The 20,173-nt window shown below is 56.9% G+C and overlaps 1 protein-coding gene across 2 annotated transcripts in view; it reads left to right on the forward strand.

Moving 5' to 3' along the window:
• The first annotated feature begins 5,638 nt into the window (after positions 1-5,638).
• Positions 5,639-20,173, forward strand: part of LOC133355958 (cerebellin-1-like) — a 29,656-nt gene continuing 15,121 nt past the window's right edge. For both annotated transcript variants that reach the window (XR_009756804.1, XM_061573417.1), the window contains exons 1-2: positions 5,639-5,861; positions 14,786-15,444. Coding sequence is in view for 1 of the 2 variants with exons in the window: in XM_061573417.1 (XP_061429401.1) it covers positions 15,037-15,444 (408 nt within the window). In the remaining variant the exon portion in view is untranslated. The remainder of the gene's footprint in view (positions 5,862-14,785; positions 15,445-20,173) is intronic.

Here is a 20,173-nt window from a genome sequence, read left to right on the forward strand (position 1 = left end):
CCCACGGGCTGCATGGCAGGCGAGGAAGGTGACATCTCGCCACCGCATCGACATCATCATCATCGTCATCCATAAAGGCCTTGTTACCCCCCCCCCCCCCCCACATCGGCCTCTTACCCCATCCTACGGTTGTCTTGCCACGAGTTTTCTTCAGGGCAGATCAAGCCCCAGTCACACACGAATGGCATGACATAGCGACTTGTAATGTTTCGTCTCGCGCAGGTAGCAGTGACGATGAGGTTGGACACTGCTGTCAGTGAACGGTGACAGATTAGACGGCGTTGGCGGCGTGGGACGGGGAGACCCAGATAGGGACATTGCAGAACGAGCTTATTAAACACCTGGGTTCAACTGCAAAATAACAATTCTCATGATCCATTTGTGATGAATTAAATGCGCACTTCGCCTTTTCTATTACGTGATTGGGTTTTCGGAGACAAATTCACGATTTGCACTCGGCCTTTCGAGAACATTGTTTGCAATGTCCATGTTAAGTTATGTACATTGCAAATCGGAGATGCGTGTGATGATATGGGGAGCGGTGGTGTAGCGGTTCGCGCGCTGCGGTACATACCTGGCCATCCGAGTTCGATTCACGCTCACGACCAACACCGATGACGATTATCTGAATCAGTCCTGGGCCTCCCCTAGGTCGACTCAGCCTCAAATGAGTACCTGGTGCGGTGTGTAAACATCGCCACTGGGGAGACAAAGGCGGCCGGGCGTGGTGCTGGCCACCCACCCCCTCGTGTGCCGTGCCGGCCTTTATAGGTGCTCGCTAACAGCACTTGCCCCAGCAGTCTGTTAAGGCTACACGGGGTATCTTTGTCTTTGTGATGATGCGCGTGTGATGATGTCACCGAGGCGCGATGGTGCACGCGGAGACGCGGGTTTGATTCACTGCTCCGCTTCCGCGAGGTGTTATACCTCTCCAGATGTGATCATTTTCAACCGCGCCTGCCAATTAGCCTCAAGCGGTCGCTTGCGCAATGTAACGATGATTGTGAACGTCTGGAAGGGCAGGATTCATTATTAATATATCGTTTCCACGGATGATGTGGAAACGCTGATATATAGCCGCCGGCTGCACGTACCTGCAGAACGTAACGATGCCGCATTCGCAGGCTACAGTGTATCGCGTGAGCGCAATTAGCTGCATGGCGAATGTACGGTACCCGATTTGCCTAATGTGCGATGTGTGCGTCATGTGCAATGCGTCACTTTGGAGATGCCACGTCGAGTCTGCATCCGTGCCAAAGACGCGTCTGGAATATGCATCCCTGCAAAAGCTGCTTCTATAGCAGCGACACGTTCTCAACATTACACTCAACGCGTTCGTCAAGAGGACCGTGTGGCCTCATGAAGAAACATACAATAGGCGACGTTTCGGGCAATTAACCTTCTCCACAGCACACACATTTAGAGAGGTCGTCTCTTTTTGTGTGTGTCTCTGGCCCCTCTACTTTGGGTGACAATCTCCAGATCAATTTTTTGTAAAGTTGGCATCCGGCCTTCAAGGTTCGGCTCTTACAAAACCGTGGCAGCAAGAAGCGCCTGGGTTCGATCCCTGGCCTGGGCAGGCGCCGTTCTGTATGAAGTTTGTTCTCCCCTGTTCTGCGTTGCTTCTCCAGTTGCCCCTCGTAGCTAATAGCTAAATAAATAGATACACAGTAATGTGACAGTATATATATGCAATGTAACCGGTATTGACCGTGCATTAAAATGCTGAATAATTGCCTGCAAATTATTCAATTGGGATTTCACACGGCAGCAGCAACACCCCTCCCCCTCCTGCAACAAAAAACAACAATAACAACAACAACACTTGGCAGGTCACACCTGAAGAATCCTCGTGACTCAGAGAGGCTTCTCTGAGTAAAACCAGCGTAGCTATAATAATATAATATAATCCCGGGCTGCTGAATTCTAGGCGCCACTCCAACTCCCGTCTTGGTAACCTGCCCTTTAAATATTTTAATGTTTTAGTTCATAAAAAATATTTACTTTGCATTCTACATTATTTACACAGCTCCAGTTCCCTGTTTCTCTACACGGATCTGCGCAATGCGGTGCGCCCATTAAAGCACGTGCCGCCCTCCGTAGTCGTATTTGCCTTTCCAAGGAGGACAAGCAATTAAAGCGAGAAATGTCCCATGGCCAGCGGATCTCATTGTTTCGTCTGCGACACCGTCTCTGGACAGACGTGGAATTTGCTGTTGCGTATTCGAGTGGGTTTGGTCCGAGGCAGAGTGTCGATCTTGAACAACGCGGACAAGACCAGAGCCGTGGCGAGAAACACCACGTTTCACCCTCCACCCCCCCTAGAAAAACTCCTCCACATGCAGTGCCGGATGAAGCTAGTGCAGGGCCTCTAGCATATTTTATAAAACACACAAATATTCAAACACATTTTAAACTTGCATAGTTAAGTTATTGTATTTTTGCATTTGCTATACAGCCAGATAATACGACAAATCGCTAACACCCGGTCGTTCGTAAAATTTGAAGGCGGTATCGTACTATAGTAATAGAGCAAGTGCAGAATCACTGAACCGGAATTGATAGCTTGAAAGCATTTAGCGCGGGGCCCTTGAAAGTAGATACCACGAAAGTAGCTACCAGATATGTAGCTACCACATATGTAGTAGCCGCTGTCGCTACGAGGATAATCCGCCAGTGCTCACGTTTCGTTCGACACAGCCGTTGCACCTCGGAGCCTCCACCCCGAGAGAGCCGCTACCGCCTGCCGGTTCTCGCGGTGACAATCCGGACTACGTATTTTGACGCTGCGGGTCCGCTCCTCGCTGTGGAGCCGTTTGCCCCGCCTCTGGAATTCGTAGAGCGCATCGGCAGCTGACCTTTACGGTTCATTTTCCCTTTTACATTTCATAATAGCGCCGTCAAACGTTTCCCCGAGCGGTTAACGCTTCCGCAAAGGTCAACAAAGCAATCCCATTGCCCTGTGACCTTGCGATGTGCATTCTGGTTGTAATAAGCCCGCGGCTTGGCCAACATTTGGTATTTTATGCTGCAATGCAAGGCGTGGCATAAAAAAACCAAAATACAGTCTATATATACACCCTCTGTAGTCTCTTATATATACACACACACACTCTCTAGTTTATTTATACATACACACACTCTGTCGTCTCTTTATACCGGAGGAATCCGATGAGCTATGAAGCTCTTTCTCACAGATGTCCAGCAGTCTTATAGATTGTTGGGCCACGTGGTGTTAGCGAGCACCTGTAAAGGCCGTCACGGGGCACGTGGTGGTGATGATGTGGCCATCATCACCACCACGCGTTTCGGTGCTCCAACACCCGCCCCTTGTCAACGGTTCCACTGCGTCTCCAACAGACGTCCTCTTCACACTGCGTCTCCGTGCTCCACGAAGACGCAGTGTGAAGAACCTTGGTGACAGTCGATGTTCGGACAGGCAACTGTTTTGAGACTACATGTCTTCCCAAACAAACCGTCCATGTTACCTTTCCAGCAGGAGGTCGGGACTTGAATTAGTTTCTTGTCTCGAGCATCTGCGTGCGTCCGACTCGCGCTCTGCAGCTCCGCAACAACGCGTCCCAGATTTGCCAGTAGAAAAATATGCTAATTGTTTTTTTACCCTTTTTATCTGGCAACAAAATTGACACCTTTTTTAAAGGAAAGCTGTCTCGGGTGTGGACCAATCAACTTCAAGGACAGTGCATACATTATCAGAGTTATGTTTTTTGTTTGCATTACGACTGCAGGTATTGTGGTCTATGCAAACATGACTCCTTGTAAAAAAGGTGTCAGTTTTGTTGCCAGATAAAAAGGGTAAAAAACCAATTATCAACGCGTCCCATCTGCATTGGTGGGCGATAGCACGAGACGACACACGCGAACCCTGCTCACATGAAGGCCTTTCACCGCGTGACTACAGGGACACACACACACACGCGCCTCTTCGACGTTCAACTTGTCCCGATGATTTATTGAATTCACTGCGCCCACACGCATCCCTCTTGCAGCTGACGCGTGCGCTCTTACTTCCTTCCTCGCCTGTCATCCAAAACCAACCTCTCAACACGAGTGACATTGGCAGGAGCTGAAGCCTCAGACGCCCGAGTACTTTATATCCTGATGGCAGCCACTCCGCCACTGCGTGAACGCTCCCCAGCTTCATCGCTGTCACCAATTGGCAGCGTCACTCTTCGGGAGGCGGGGGCAAGGGGGGGGCAAGGGGGGGGGGGCAAGGGGGGGGGGCAAGGGGGGGGGCAATGGATTCCGTGTTGCCGTTGTGCTCCTCGCCAATTCCCGCGCCGCCCCTCTGGTTCTAGTCGATGTTACATCCACCGGTGACCGAACGTCGTGAAGTCCATCTCTCAAACGCACACGCTAAACAACCAACCCCCACCCCCCCCAACCAAATCAAATCTACACATTTTACTTATTAAAAGCCTCAGATGTCATTGTATAAACTTGTCGATTTTCTCATGTGCAGTTGTGCAAGGGTGACGCAGTTCTTTATCACGTGCCGCGTCTGCCATCTAGCGGCAAACTATGGGGATGCAACACAAACGGGTCGCACGCGAATCAAGGGCCTGCTGGGTCGTGACGCATGCACGAAGCATTCTTCTGCTCGAATTGACAAACGTCGTCGTCAGCCATGGTCAACCCACTGCTAGATGAAGGCACCCTCTCAAGCCGCTGCCACTTCTCGCGACCCCGTGATGCATAGGTTCTAGAACTATTCAAGGCGTATTTTGCCCTCATGTAACACCCTAGTCACCTCGTGTGTGTGTGTGTCTATATGTAGTATGCAAACACTTGCAACATCGAGTAAAACGCGCTCATAATTTGTGTGCGGTTCTGGCATCACTCGCCACTTGGGAGACAAAGGCGGTCGGGCGTGGTGCTGGCCACCCACCCCTTCGTGTACCGTGCCGGTCTTCATAGGGAACAGCACTTGCCCCGCAAGTATATTAAGGCTATACGGGGGATCTTTGTATTTGTGTGTGAACGGTGGCGTAGTGATTGGTGTACTGCGCTACGAACCCGACGGCCTGAGTTCGATTCCCGGCCAAGGCGAACATCAGTAACGAGTGATATCACAACTGGGTTCTGGTCTCCCGTAGGTCGACTCAGCCTGAAGTGAATACCTGGCGCTGTGCGTAAACATCAGTACGAGGTAGACAAAGCAGGCTGGCCGGGCTGGTTCTGCCCGCGCCACTCCCCTCGTCAGCCGTTCCGGCCTTAATAGGTGCTCGCTGACAGCCGCGTCCCCGAGACTCTGTTAAAGGCGTGCACGGAGGATCTCTGTTGACGTGTGCGCGCATGCTTACTCCCACTCATCGGCGACGAATGCCTGAACCGCTTCCCCTAGGTCAACTCAGCCTTAAAGAGTACCTAGAGCGGTGTGTAAAGATAAGCACTGCGGGAAGACAAAGGCGGACGGGCGTCGTGTCGGCCACCCATCCCGCCGCGCGCCGTTCCGGTCTTAATAGGTGCTCGCGAACAGCACTCGCCCCAGCAACAGCGTGTCAAGGGCTGTAGGGTGACATCTCTACACAGTGTGCGCGCGCGTCATCTCACGGTTGCGTACACAGTCGGCATCCGCACGTGTTGCTCCTCATGCAGCAGCAGCAGCGGCGGTGTGAGCACGGCGTGTTGGGCCAGTCCATTGCCTCTGCTCCCTATCCCCCGTATAAACACGCACACACACGCGCAGACACATACGCGCGCAGACACGCACGCACACGCAGACACGCACACACGCACGCACACACACGCAGGGGTAGGAGCGCAGCGCGACCGTGCGCTCAGAGATCGCCTCTCCTCCTCCTCCACGCGGCGGATGGAGCCAAGCGCAGTGATGAGCGGTAAGCAGCATTTGGCTTCCACGCGACATGGGCGGGCAAGCGATACGATGCAATCAAGTTCATAGAATATTCACACGGACTAAATTGAAATATCACCGCCGTAATCTCGCGTCGCAATTTTTATTTTTTTGCGTTTAAACTTTCGTTTAGCAGGTTGCTAGAGCGTGTTAAATCACGCGGAGCGGTGGCGCAGTGGTTAGCGCACTGCCGACATGCGTTCGGGGCTCGATGCCGCTCGCTGGTGCCAAGTTCATGACAAATCGGAACCGGCCCCGGATCGCCGCCCGGTTTAACCAAGCCGCGCTGACCAGCGTGGTGAAGTATGGCCAACTCAGTCCGCTTCCCCTGGGACGCACTCTACTCATCCAGCAGTGGATTGACGAAGGGCTGTAAATGATTCACATTGGTACTGTTTAGAGTGTCTCGTCGCTACAGCGGCGTTAACACTCGCTCGCTACTCCGCGCGCCACTGAAGCGTGGCGTGACGTGAGCCACGCGCGCGTGTAGCACACGTGTGTAATACGCGTGTGTGTAGCACACTTCTGTAGCACACGTGTGTAACACGCGTGTGTGTAGCACACGCGCCGCGTGCAATGGATGGAGCGCGGGTTTTGTCAAGCGCACGGGAGTGTGTCTAGGCGTGCACGCTCTCTGCTTGTAGAACGTACAGCGATGCGCTTGTTTGTGATGCGCGAGTTTGCGGGGACTGTCGGTGTTGTGCAGCGCCCCGCGGCGAGCGGAGGCGCGCTGTGGTCAGCGCACTGCGCTACAAACTCAGCCACCAACATCGGTGACAAATATCTACACCGGTCCTGGGCCTCCCCTGGGTCGACTCAGCCTTAAATGAGTACGTGGAGCGGTGCGATGCGTAAACATTCGCACGAGGGAGACAAAGGCGGCAGGGCGTGGTGCTGGCCACCCATCCCCTCGTGTGCCGTGGCGCACCTTCACAGGTGCTCGCAAACAGCACTTGCCCCTACAGTCTGTTAAAGGCTACACGGGGGGTCTTTGTCTTCGCGTACTGCCCGTGCACTCTGGCGCGCGGAGAGTTTACGAGCCGAGAGGACACCGCGCATCCACGCGTGCGCGTACATTGTGGACATGCATTTGCGTAATGCTCGCTCTGCGTTCAACTAACAAGGGCCATCGCCCGAAACGTCGCCTATTATATATTTGAGTAATTTCAAGCCGACAACAGCGTTATTGGCGAGTGCTGTCGAGTTGTTTTTGCGGCTGTGAGCCACTTGCTGGAGCAGCAGCAGCAGCAGCAGAGGCAGCAGCGGCAGCAGCAGCGGCAGCAGTAGCAGCGGCATCGCCCAATGCGACCACGCCGCATGCTGCGGGGATGCGCGTGCGTGCACGCGACGTGGGGAGCGGTGGCGCAGCGGTTGGCGCTACGCTGCGCTATGAACCCGGCGGCCCGAGTTCGATTCACGCTCACGGCCACCAACACCACAGTGATGATTATCTGAACCGGTCCTAATCGTCCCCTAGGTCGACTCAGCCTCAAATGAGTGCCTGGTGCGATGTGTCGTAAACATCGCTACTGGGGAGACAAAGGCGGTCGGGCGTGGTGCTGGCCACCCACCCCCTCGTGTGCCGTGCCGGCTTTCAGAGGTGCTCGCTAACAGCACTTGCCCCAACCGTCTGTTAAGGCTATACGGGGGATCTTTGTCTTTGTATAAATGTCTACTCGTGCTGGTGCGTCAGTTAATGGATATACACGTGTATGTACGTCGTGAACGAGCACATCAGCACATGCACGGCGCGGTGTGTAAACACGAGCACTGGTGAGACAAAGGCGGTGGTCTTGACACCGCAGGGAACCGCTCTGGTCGTCATCTCTTGGTCCGCATCATCGTATACAGAACAGCTGGGGGGGGGGGGGGGGGGGGGGGGGGGAGCGGTGGCGGAGTGGTTAGCACGCTGAGCCTGTGCGTGGTCTCATTTCGTGCGACAAGGTGACGTCAGCAACGCTCTATGCGGACATGGTGAAGTATGGTCAAACCTCGGCTACCATGACCGACTTGGCACGGGTTGTCAAAGGGCTGTGCGTTGTTACGTCGGAGAGGGCTCAACATCCCCGCGGCAGTGACACGCGGTGCCCCTTCAAGCCGGGGGATTTGGCCGGTATGGTCAGATAACCACATTCATCATGTCGGGGGTCGGGGGGCAGTGGTTATTGCTGCGCTTTGTAGCCTGAGTTCAACTCCTGGCCACGAATTAACGTTGGTGACGAGTGACGTCTGAAGCCGTACCGGCACGGGGACATTGGGAGGCCTTCATCCAGCAGTGGACTGACGTCGTGGTAATTAGTGCAGCTCCAGTCATCAAGAAAATCTGACAGTCACCGATCTGCGGTCGCAATTCTCAACCCGTTGGACCACGCGGTCACTCGGCTGCCACATTCGCGTCTCCGATTTCGCACGGATGGATACGTCAGGCGCGACAGAAGTTCAAGATTCAAACACAGAGCGTCGACTATTCGCCTATGGGTGGGGTCTATGTAAGGCCATGGGTGTCTTGGCAAATGTCAGAATTTCCACGTGTAAGTCCGTATCCCAAACCACGCGCGGACTGCATCGTAACGCCGCAGCTCACTGAGCATTCGGTGAAGATCGGGAACGATCTTCACCGGGCTCCTCGTGAAGCCGTCCACTGACTCACCAATCTCGACGTGAGCACTTCGCCACGAGTGATCAAACCTCGCAGCCATATAAAACAAGAATACGATTGCCGTGTTTTCCAGCAGGTGTGAAATAACCTTGCCCCCTTAGCCAGGGAGCCACTGGATATGCTGCAGAATTAATGAACAGGCTGTGACACGGATTCCGTGCAGGAGAAACTTCGAATGTGCGCGCGTGGAACCTCGGGGACACATTGCGGTGACAAAGCGCGCTGGTGCACAACGCGAAACGAGTTGCATCCTCACGGCAGAAGGCCATGAACAACACGGCGAGAGCCACGCGGCCTTACGAACACCGCCTTGGCTCGAGGCGTGGACGTGGGATCATCTGCCCGTGCATCGAGGCCCTATTCGTAACACGTGCTATGAAGAATGGTCATTGAACGAAACGTCGCCTACGTAATACTCTTCCTTTCACGGCAGTGTTGTTCATGAACGTGTTTAGCTATTGGTGACCTGGGGGAGGGCAGTTGAGAAGCACCGTGACATGAACTCGAGATTCGCCGCGAGGCGACACTCGGTTCGCGGGTACTTCCACAGACGCAGCCGGCTTCAGGCGAGATTGTCTCTGCGGATGTGAATCCCGAGGTTCAACTACAAGCAAAAGAAACCGCGGAGAGAGAGAAAGACGGCGAGAGAAAGAGAGCGAGAAAGAGAGAGAGGGAGATGGGGCCACACACACAGAACTCTCATCTCTGAATCTGATAAAATATTTATACCGCCCGCCGTCCATTGCCGGATTAATTGCTCCAATTAGGGGGTCACGTGTGTGGCTCGGCCGCTCCGCGTGGCCCTGACTCGGGTGCAGAGGAGCGTGCGCAGTGCTCCATTGTTCAGCGCGGAGCTCATCCGCGCCCGAGCGTGCGTCTGGGTATGCACGCGTACGTGTGTGCGTGTGTCTGTGTGTGTGTGTGTCTGTGTGTGTGTGTCTGTGTGTGTGTGCTTCATAACGTGCGTGTGTCTGTGTGTGTGCTTTATTACGTGTGTCTGTGCGTGTGTTTTATTACGTGCGTGTACGTGTGTCTGTGTGTCTGTGTGTGATGGGGAGCGGTGGAGCAGTAATTCGCGCGCGCCGCGCTATGTAGCCGGCGACCCGAGTTCGATTCCCGTTCACGGCCACCAACACCGGCGACGATTATCTGAACCGTCCTGGGCCTGCCCTAGGTCGACTCAGCCTCAAATGAGTACCTAGTGCGGCCACCCTCCCCCGCGTGTGCTGTGGTGCTGGCCTTCAAAGAACTCGCTTAGAGCACTTGCCGTAAAAGTCTATTCAGGCTATACGGGGGATCTTTATCTGTGTACGTATCGATGTGTGTGTGTGTATGAATCGTGTGCCCTGGATTACAGGCAGCCACACGCGTATCCACCACACATGCCGTTATAACATCAAACGATCCAGGTTTTACATGACGCAGTCATCCCACGGAATATTCCCACAATACTCTGCAGCTTGCTGGGCCACAATGTCCCTCCATTCCATCTCCACGGAGGGGCGGGTCCCGGCGGCGAGGCCTCGACTCGCGCGCGCGCTTCCCCGGAGCGAGCGCGCAGACCACAGAGAGGGTCACCCGCCTCGCTACGGCGCTAGAGTCGGGGATTCATCTCAGCCGGAGCTGCCCGGGGTCGGGTCCCGGCTAGGAGGCACCTCGTGGACACGCTCCATGGGCAATGTGGCCCGGGCTGTAATTGTCTTCAATCTACGCAGCCCCCTCCCCCCACTGGCTACTACTGACTCAGGAACGAGTCGCCTGTCCATGTGTTGCTGCGTTACATGCACTGCATCGTCAGAATCAGAATAATTATTTGTACTGAAGGAGGAATCCGATGAGCTATGAAGCTCTTTTTCGCAGGTGCCCAGTAGGGGTAGGGTCAGAACGTTGCCAACAACAAACAGTACAACAACACGATCGGAGTGCAAAGAATGTTGAAATGTAATTAAATAATTAAAACAATATACAGATAAAACGACACTTCATATAAATGTCGCTTCTTATTTTCACGTGAAACTTCTAGCGGCCAAACAACCGCCATTTGTCATCACCTTCTTGAATGGGAGAGAAAAATGTCGCGGTCTCAACGATATGATCAAGATTTTGGTGCAACATTTAGTCGGTGTCTCTTAGCCATAGCTGGGCCCACTCTCAGCCAAGGCAGCCACAGGTGTTTGTGCTCCCTGGAGGTTGGATTGTGCAGTAGATGCTGTGTCCACCATGGGCTGTGAAAGAGATGCAGTGTCCACCATGGACTGTGCAGGAGATGCAGGTGCCCATCACTGCCTCCACCAGTGTCGCAGTGCGTGCGTGTGGAGGAGTATTCACTCGCTTCAGTCGACTGTGCTAACTTGCTTCATTTTAGACACCCAGCACTCCGCTCGTTGTTGTGAGCGTCGCTCCTCTGCCCTACGTTGTTGCTGGAGGGCGACTGCCTCCAACTGGCCAGCAGCAGCAGCGTCCTTCACGAGCCTCCTCCACTGAGACCGATCTTGACACCGCTAGTAACAGTCATTTGGCAAGCCCACTGAGCTCCACGTCCTCTTGTACCACGTCACTCCGTCTTTTCTCTAGCCCGTGCCGCGCCCGTTTAGCCCCCTCTATACGGCTAAACAAACATACGCTGCTTGGGCATGCGGTGGCTGGGCATGCGGTGGCTGGGCAAGCGGTGGCTGGGCATGCGGTGGCTGGGGCATGCGGTGGCTGGGGCATGCGGTGGCTGGGGCATGCGGTGGTTGGGCATGCGGTGGTTGGGCATGCGGTGGTTGGGCATGCGGTGGCTGGGCACGGGGTAGCTGGGCATGCGGTGGCTGGGCATGCGGTGGCTGGGCACGGGGTAGCTGGGCAAGCGGTGGCTGGGCATGCGGTGGTTGGGGCATGCGGTGGCTGGGCATGCGGTGGTTGGGCATGCGGTGGCTGGGGCACGCGGTGGCTGGGCATGCGGTGGTTGGGCATGCGGTGGCTGGGCATGCGGTGGTTGGGCATGCGGTGGCTGGGGCACGCGGTGGTTGGGCATGTGGTGGTTGGGCATGCGGTGGCTGGGCATGCGGTGGTTGGGGCATGCGGTGGCTGGGCATGCGGTGGTTGGGCATGCGGTGGCTGGGGCACGCGGTGGCTGGGCATGCGGTGGTTGGGCATGCGGTGGCTGGGCATGCGGTGGTTGGGCATGCGGTGGCTGGGGCACGCGGTGGCTGGGCATGCGGTGGTTGGGCATGCGGTGGTTGGGCATGCGGTGGTTGGGCATGCGGTGGCTGGGGCATGCGGTGGCTGGGCATGCGGTGGCTGGGGCACGCGGTGGCTGGGCATGCGGTGGTTGGGCATGCGGTGGTTGGGCATGCGGTGGTTGGGCATGCGGTGGCTGGGGCACGCGGTGGCTGGGCATGCGGTGGTTGGGCATGCGGTGGTTGGGCATGCGGTGGTTGGGCATGCGGTGGCTGGGGCATGCGGTGGCTGGGCATGCGGTGGCTGGGGCACGCGGTGGCTGGGCATGCGGTGGTTGGGCATGCGGTGGTTGGGCATGCGGTGGTTGGGCATGCGGTGGCTGGGGCACGCGGTGGCTGGGCATGCGGTGGTTGGGCATGCGGTGGCTGGGCACGCGGTGGTTGGGCATGCGGTGGCTGGGGCACGCGGTGGCTGGGCACGCGGTGGCTGGGCATGCGGTGGTTGGGCAAGCGGTGGCTGGGCATGCGGTGGCTGGGCACGCGGTGGCTGGGGCATGCGGTGGCTGGGGCATGCGGTGGCTGGGCATGCGGTGGCTGGGGCACGCGGTGGCTGGGGCACGCGGTGGTTGGGCATGCGGTGGCTGGGCATGCGGTGGCTGGGCATGCGGTGGCTGGGCATGCGGTGGCTGGGCATGCGGTGGCTGGGCAAGCGTTGGCTGGGGCATGCGGTGGCTGGGCATGCGGTGGCTGGGCATGCGGTGGCTGGGCATGCGGTGGCTGGGCATGCGGTGGCTGGGGCATGCGGTGGCTGGGCATGAGGTGGCTGGGCACGCGGTGGCTGGGGCATGCGGTGGCTGGGGCACGCGGTGGCTGGGCATGCGGTGGCTGGGCATGCGGTGGCTGGGCAAGCGTTGGCTGGGGCATGCGGTGGCTGGGCATGCGGTGGCTGGGCATGCGGTGGCTGGGCATGCGGTGGCTGGGCATGCGGTGGCTGGGGCATGCGGTGGCTGGGGCACGCGGTGGCTGGGCATGCGGTGGCTGGGCATGCGGTGGCTGGGGCATGCGGTGGCTGGGGCACGCGGTGGCTGGGCATGCGGTGGCTGGGCATGCGGTGGCTGGGCATGCGGTGGCTGGGGCACGCGGTGGCTGGGCATGCGTTGGCTGGGCATGCGGTGGCTGGGCATGCGGTGGCTGGGGCATGCGTTGGCTGGGCATGCGGTGGCTGGGCATGCGGTGGCTGGGCATGCGGGCTACGCAACCCAGCCAACGCAGCCTCCATCGGCTGCGGGAGGAGCTCGCCGAGTTGGGGGGACTGTGTCCAGATCGCGTCCCCTTTCGTAGCGATATTTTCGGATTCCACGCGGGGGGCAGTAGAGTAAGTAGGTTATGACATCGTGTTTGGGTGCGCTACGCGCAGTGTGCGTTTCGTGGGTTTGCATCCGGCCGTGCCGGCAATTAATCCCGGTACAGAAAACAGCGCGCGTGTTATGCTGTGTAATGACTTAGAGCTAGCTCCCTGTTGACCGGCGTGAGAGGAGAGAGAGAGAAGGGGGCTGATATCGCAATAATAATAATAATGAACACGTGTAGATCGCGGCGGTGGTGTCGCGCGCGAGGATTTAAGGAAAGAATTAAAACGGCGCTGGCGTATTTACTGCTAAATAATTTATATCTCGACGCAATTTACGGTGGCTGCCAGCGCGGGCTCCTCTGGGCGCGCTATGCGAGTCCATAAACGCGGGGCGCCGATGCACTCGACATCGACCCGCTCCTTTGTCACCCGCTCCGAGCCTTGTGTGCTCGGCCTCGCAGGCAGATGCGTTTGTTTTTATCACGCGCGTTATTTACGCGCGCACGGGCACGCCGACGACGTCTTTGTCACCGTTTGGCGGCTGCTGGTTGAGATTCGACTTTGGCTGCCGGTGGGTTGGGCCGACGGATCTCGTTCCTGCTGCGGGGATGCCCACGCCGCGGTGCTGCAGTGGGTTCGGCGGCATCCGCTGGACTTGCACTCAATCCAGATGCCGTAGATTCGAACTCTCGACTTGGTTCATACTTGACAAATAAAATAATGAAAAATCACGACGTTTCACAGCCAGATTTGCTGTGACGGTCCCACCTGATGACGGAGACTTGTGTTGCCTTCGAAACGTCGTGGTTTATTTTATTTTATTTTTATTAATTTTAATTTCATTTTATACATACGTGACTTTACCGAAAAAACTAAGAGTATGAATCCTTGCAGTCACGAAAGCTTCAAATCTAGAATTCTCGACTTGGTTGTTGAAATAATGGTGCAGGTTTTTATTTGTATCTCCCTCCTCCCCACCCCGCCCAACGCCCCTGTGTACACCCAGCACTATGCATGTGTACACCTGCAAGTCGCGAGCAATTCGTGTGTGGTGGGGTAAAGCGTGGGTACTCATTACGCTTTCGGCGTGGACGAGGAGGTGAAATGACCGTCGGGAGGGACACTTCGCTTGAGCTCCTCGAGTGGAGACCCTTCTGCCAGCAGTGGTGTGAAGCGGGCAATTGCAGGGCTGAGCCTCTACCTCTACTCTGCGTTATTCCTCGAAGCCAGTGGTTCTCCTTAGCCCCCTTTGCGTGCACCCCCAGAGGTTGCGAGATGCCCTTTCTGGGGGTGCGGGACACGGCCAGATTTGTTTAAAAGGTAATTAATCGAATGTCAGCACGGGCACGTTCGTAACAACGACTTTGTGTCATCAACCCCCGATGCATTTATTGACATTATTAAAATGAAAACAATTACGTTTAAGAAACCAAATGGGTGCAAGGCTGCAGTGAAGGCGAAGAGCCACTGCTCTGGATGTGTGTCACGAGTCACGTCCGTGGCGTTCCACCCCTTTGTGAACCCGTCGCTGGATGCACGACCATACTTCACCAAACTGGCGAGTGGCGGGTTGCTGGGGAGAGAGGTTCTGACATCTCCCGCTGCGACAGTTCGCCATGGCTGGGAAGCAAACTCGAGTGGTGGCCGAGTGAACGCTACGCGTACAGTGTCATCGTTGTTATTATTATGTATTCATTATTCCGACTCACAACGCGGCATTGCCTCCTTTCTCGCAGCGAGCCACCGGTGAGGGAGGAGAGCAAAGGAGCTGCGGTGCCGTGCGGGAGAGGAGGAGGCGGCGGCGGCGGCGACGGCGCGGGGAGAAGAATCCGCCGCGGTTCCTCCCGCGGACCCCACGGGCCCCTCCAGGCCCCGCTTGTCCTCCCCGCCCTCCCCAGCGGCCCGAACCACCGCCACCACCGCAACCACCAGCACCACCAGCACCAGCACCACCACCAGCACCATCACCAGCACTTTCACCACCACCATGGCACCGCCACAGCGCCAGCTGCGCTCTGGGGCGACGCGCCACCTCTCCGCGGGAGCGCCTCTCCATCCTAATCCACCACCACCACCGCCACCACCGCCGCCGCCGCAGTTGCAGCTGCTGCTGCTGTTGTCGCTATCCATCGCCGTGGTCCTGGCGCCGCTGTTGCCGTCGGCGCTGGCCCAGAACGACACGGAGCCCATCGTGCTGGAGGGCAAGTGCCTCGTGGTGTGCGACTCCAACCCCTCGGCCGACTCGGCGGAGGCGCCGTCGCCCTTCTCGGGGCCCTCGTCGCTGGGATTCTCGGTGCGCTCGGGCGGCGCCAAAGTGGCGTTCTCGGTGGTGCGCAGCACCAACCACGAGCCGCCCGAGATGAGCAACCGCACCAGGGTCATCTACTTCGACCAGGTGACCACCACGACGATCACGACGATCACGATGCTGCTGCTGCGTTGTATGGTGTATGGTGGCGGCAGGTGGGGGTGGAAGGAGGCCTCCGCCGTGAACTTTGGTCAAAGGGATTTCTTGCGCACACGAGACAATACCACTGCGAGTAAAGTTGAATGTTGGTAGTGTTGTTGTTGGTGGTGTTGTTGTTGGTAGTGTTGTTTGTGGTGTTGGTGGTGGTGTTGGTGTTGTTGGTGGTGGGGTTGTTGGTGGTGATGTTGGTGGTGTTGGTGGTGGTGGTGTTGGTGGTGGTGTTGTTGGTGATGGTGTTGGTGTTGTTGGTGTTGTTGTTGGTGGTGTTGGTGTTGGTGGTGTTGTTGTGGGGAGATTGGAGAATTTCCCATACATGGGCAGTGTGCTTATGACCGGCTCCAGTTTAACAGCAGAGGTCTCACTCAGAATCAGTCGAGCGGCATTATATTTTCATCGGTTGCGTAACGTTGTGTGGAAGCTACCTGGTCTGTCGCTCCACACGGAACTTCAGGTCTTCTCTGCCACAGTCATTCTCTCCCTGCTCTACGCTTGCGAAACGTGGACCCCCCTAGTGGAACATCTTCGCCGGTTAGAAACATTTAGGCTGGCCTGCCTACGATCCATCCTGGGTTTAACCAGGCTGGATTGTGTGAGGAGCTCACAAATCCTTGAAAGATCTGGGCAAAAGTCCCATCGGTGAGCTCCTCCGGCAGGCAAGGCTGCGTTGGCTGGGTCATGTAGCCCGCATGCCCAGCCACCGCATGCCTAAACAGCTTTTGTTCGGCCGGATGGAGGGGGCTAAACGGGCGCGGCACGGGCTAGAGAAGAGATGGAATGATGTGGTACAGGAGGAGGTGGAGTTGAGAGGACTTGCCCATGACTGGTACCAGCGGTGCCAAGATCGGCCTCTGTGGAGGAGGCTCGTGAAGGGCGCTACTGGGCAGTTGGAGGCAGTCGCCCTCCAACAACAACGGAGGGCGGAGGAGCGACGCTCACAACAACGAGCGGAGCGCCGGGTGGCTAAAGCACAGCAAGTTGGTACAGTAGGGGGCACAGGTGGTGCATCAGCCAGTCATCTCGGTCATCTCAATCAGTCGACCCGTGGCAACTGGGTCTGCCCCGTGACCTCCTGCCAGCGGGCGTTCGACACTTCACGTGGCCTCAAGGTGTACATGGCCTGGCACAAGCGTCGTGGTGACGTCACCGCCACTTAGTGGCGAATGGCGGTTGTTGTTGTTGGTGTTGTTGTTGTTGTTGCGAGTAGCGCCCTGACGCTGCACCACGTGGGTGGGGGGCTCACGGACGTCGGTGTCGCGGGGTCTTTAACGTTCCATTTTGCAGCCCCAGACAGAAGTCGAAGCATCGATTGTCCTGCCCAGCAAAGAGCGCTCAGGCACATCCAATAGTGGGAATTCCACATTACCATGGCGGGAGGAAGCCTCTCCATAGGATAACCACTGTCGAGCTCCCCGCGAAGTGGTCCTCGTTTTATTGTCCCCGGAGTGTGGTGGGATGATGTGCTGACTCAACCCCCTCCAACCTCCCTCCCTTCTGGTTGCGAGTTCTCCTCTGGCGCGCCACGTGGCGGCCGGTCGTGAAGCGTCACTTGTAGACACACGTGATGAAGAGCCGCTGAGCGGAACGAGTCACGAGTCGCCGCCGTCTCCTGCTGCTGCTGCTTCTGATCTGGCGCTCAGCCCCCACCCCCGTGTGTACGCCAGAGGTCGCAAACGGGTTTTGATTCCTTACCCGTACCCGGCCGCACCAGCGTCGCAAACGGGTACGGGTATCGGGTACCTGATTGCGACCTCTGGGATGAAGCCATGTTGCAGGCGCGGGTTGGTTGATTCTAGGAACTTGAATTGTGAGAAGAGACAAGACGTTGGGAAATGAGTGACTCACGGCCTACCCGTACCCGGCCTCACCAGGGTCGCAAACGGGTACCCGTACCCGGCCGGGTACGGGTAGCCGGGTATCGGATTGGGTACGGGTATCGGGTACCCGGTTGCGACCTCTGGTGTACGCGCGAATTCCGCGACGGCCATCATTTAATCGTAGTCCACTTTTGCATTTTTTTAAACCCAGCTCCTTCCAACTGCCTTAGGCAGCTTCTGCATCGCGAGTAGAGGGGGATGTTGCGGCAGTTGAGTCAGCGTGCGTGCGTGTCGCCACCACGATGTGCGGCTACAGTGCACGGATATTGCTTGCAGTTGTCCATGCGGATTTAAAGCCGGGTTTGGGTTGAAGTTCAGAGGTTATGAAATGGCTTGTTGGAGGACAGGGGTCAGAGGCGAGGCCTCATTAGTGGATATAGGTCAGTGGGTTGCGTCGTTAGAATGGCACTGTTTCAATAACGCCAGTTTGACAATAACAGCGACGCGCCTGTGGCCTGTGTACAAATCGCGTGGCTATTCGAGACGAATAGACAACGTTTGAGACATCGCCCGTGGTGAACTCTTATTTTGTTTCAGACCATATCTCCTCGTAAAATATTAACGAAGCATCAACAACCACAACCTCAAACGCGTGGGCCCTGGAGGCCGTTATTGTGGTTCGGCATTGATTTTGTTTCAGATCTCAAGACTCAAATGTGTGGAGGGCATCTTCGCATTGCTGGCGACTGCCTGATGACGCTGGTTGCAGCTACGAGCTGGGGGGTGGGTGGAGGACAGGCAGACGGAGACTCCCCAGACACTCGGTCTATGTCGCTGTTGGCCAGCAGCCCTGCGGGGGAGGCCGTCACGTGGTGCTGCCGCTCGTTGTCTGTGAGACGACAACGACGTCGTGCAAGGCTCAACGCGACCGCCTGCATGTTGCGCAAGGCGGGGGGCTCGTCACGAGCTGTCGTGTTCAGCTTGGTGTCCTTCCCACCGTCCCTACCCCCCCCCCCCCGATTAGCATGGTTTGGCTACGTACGGTGCGTAAGAAGTTCGACACACATACTGAGTACGTACATCCAGCCCTGTTAAGAGCGTGTCTTGCTGGGTCCCGACCCCAAGCTGTGGGCTGTAGCCAGGCTGTGCCACGCATCGCGCGGGTGCCTCTGTGCCCAGGAGTCATCCCTGTGCCCAAAGGTCTCCTCTGTGCCCAGATGGGTCCCTGTGTCCAGGAGGGGTTCCTGTGCCCAGGGGTCATCCCTGTGTCCAGGGGTCTCCTCTGTGTCCAGGAGTCATCCCTGTGTCCAGGAGTCATCCCTGTGTCCAGGAGTCATCCCTGTGTCCAGGAGTCATCCCTGTGTCCAGGAGGGGTCCCTGTGCCCAGGAGGGGTCCCTGTGCCCAGGAGTCATCCCTGTGTCCAGGAGTCATCCCTGTGTCCAGGAGTCATCCCTGTGCCCAGGAGTCATCCCTGTGTCCAGGAGGGGTCCCTGTGCCCAGGGGTCGTCCCAGCTGCGTGGTTCCACTCATGGCATCTCTGGCCGAGGTCGACGTTGAAACGAGAAAACGTGCTGGACGATGACAACGCGAGTGGATGTTTGGCTCGGGGTAGCGTCAGCCAAGGCGAGCCACGCGGTTCGCTGGAGGCGTATGAACGTTCGGATTTGTCCTCACAAGTATTTCACGAGCAGCACGGAAGCTGACGGGAAGTTGTTGGGATGAGCAAGTTCTCGTTGCTCTGTATTGGGTCTCCAGGATTTTTAGGAGAACCCTGAAACATCTGACCGGTGTTAGATTGGGCAAAGTCCTGAAGAGCAACACAGAGAGCTCGTGTACACACACGTCTAGACACACATAGACCACGTGCACACACGTCTAGACACACACAGACCACGTGCACACACGTCTAGACACACACAGACCACATGCACACACGTCTAGACACACACAGGGCACATGTACACACACGTCTAGACACGTCTAGACACACAGACCTCGTGTACACACACGTCTAGACACACGTCTTGACACACGTCTTGACACACGGGGCTAATGCACTGACTCTCTTCGCCATGGGGCTGATGCGAAGCATTAAAAACCTTTTTGTCATTTCTCTACGGCCGCTGGCAGTGGGGCGAGTCGAGATCAAGGATGAGCTCAGGGGGCCCTGCAGGGCACGCTTCGTGGTCTGCTTTCAACACGCTGTCGTGGAAATTGCAGAATCTAGGCCACAGCAGAGACAATTCGATCCACAGCTGGGCACGGCCGAGATTGGATTTGATGCAAGGCCCGTGGAGATTCCGCGGCATTTAAAGCGAGAGCCCAGTGAATGCAAATTCGTTTGTCTCGTCCGGCAGCAGCGCCGCTCGTGCCAGGCGAGACCGCGTGGGCTAATGGTGGGACGGGAAGCCTACGGGGCCGTGAGATGTCCCTCCGTACGACTGAACTCGCTGGCACGGCGCCTCGCTAGTGTTGACATCAACACAGTTCTTCGTCGGGGTTTGTGTGTGTGTCTGTGTGTGTCTCAAGGTGCACTTGGCCTGGCACAAGCGTCGTGGTGACGTCACCGCCACTTAGTGGCGAATGGCGGTTGTTGTTGTTGTGTCTGTGTCAGTCGACCCGTGGCATCTGGGTCTGCCCCGTGACCTCCTGCCAGCGGGCGTTCGACACTTCACGTGGCCTCAAGGTGCACATGGCCTGGCACAAGCGTCGTGGTGACGTCACCGCCACTTAGTGGCGAATTGCGGTTTTTGTTTGTGTGTGTGTGTTGTTCTTGTTGTTGCTGTTGGTGCATTTTCACTGAAATCCCGCAGCGGCGAAATTTATGTCCCCAGCCACTGTC

The sequence above is a fragment of the Lethenteron reissneri genome, chromosome 52 (assembly GCF_015708825.2).
Source record: "Lethenteron reissneri isolate LAM-NWPU_2019-01 chromosome 52, ASM1570882v1, whole genome shotgun sequence".
NCBI lineage: Eukaryota > Metazoa > Chordata > Hyperoartia > Petromyzontiformes > Petromyzontidae > Lethenteron > Lethenteron reissneri.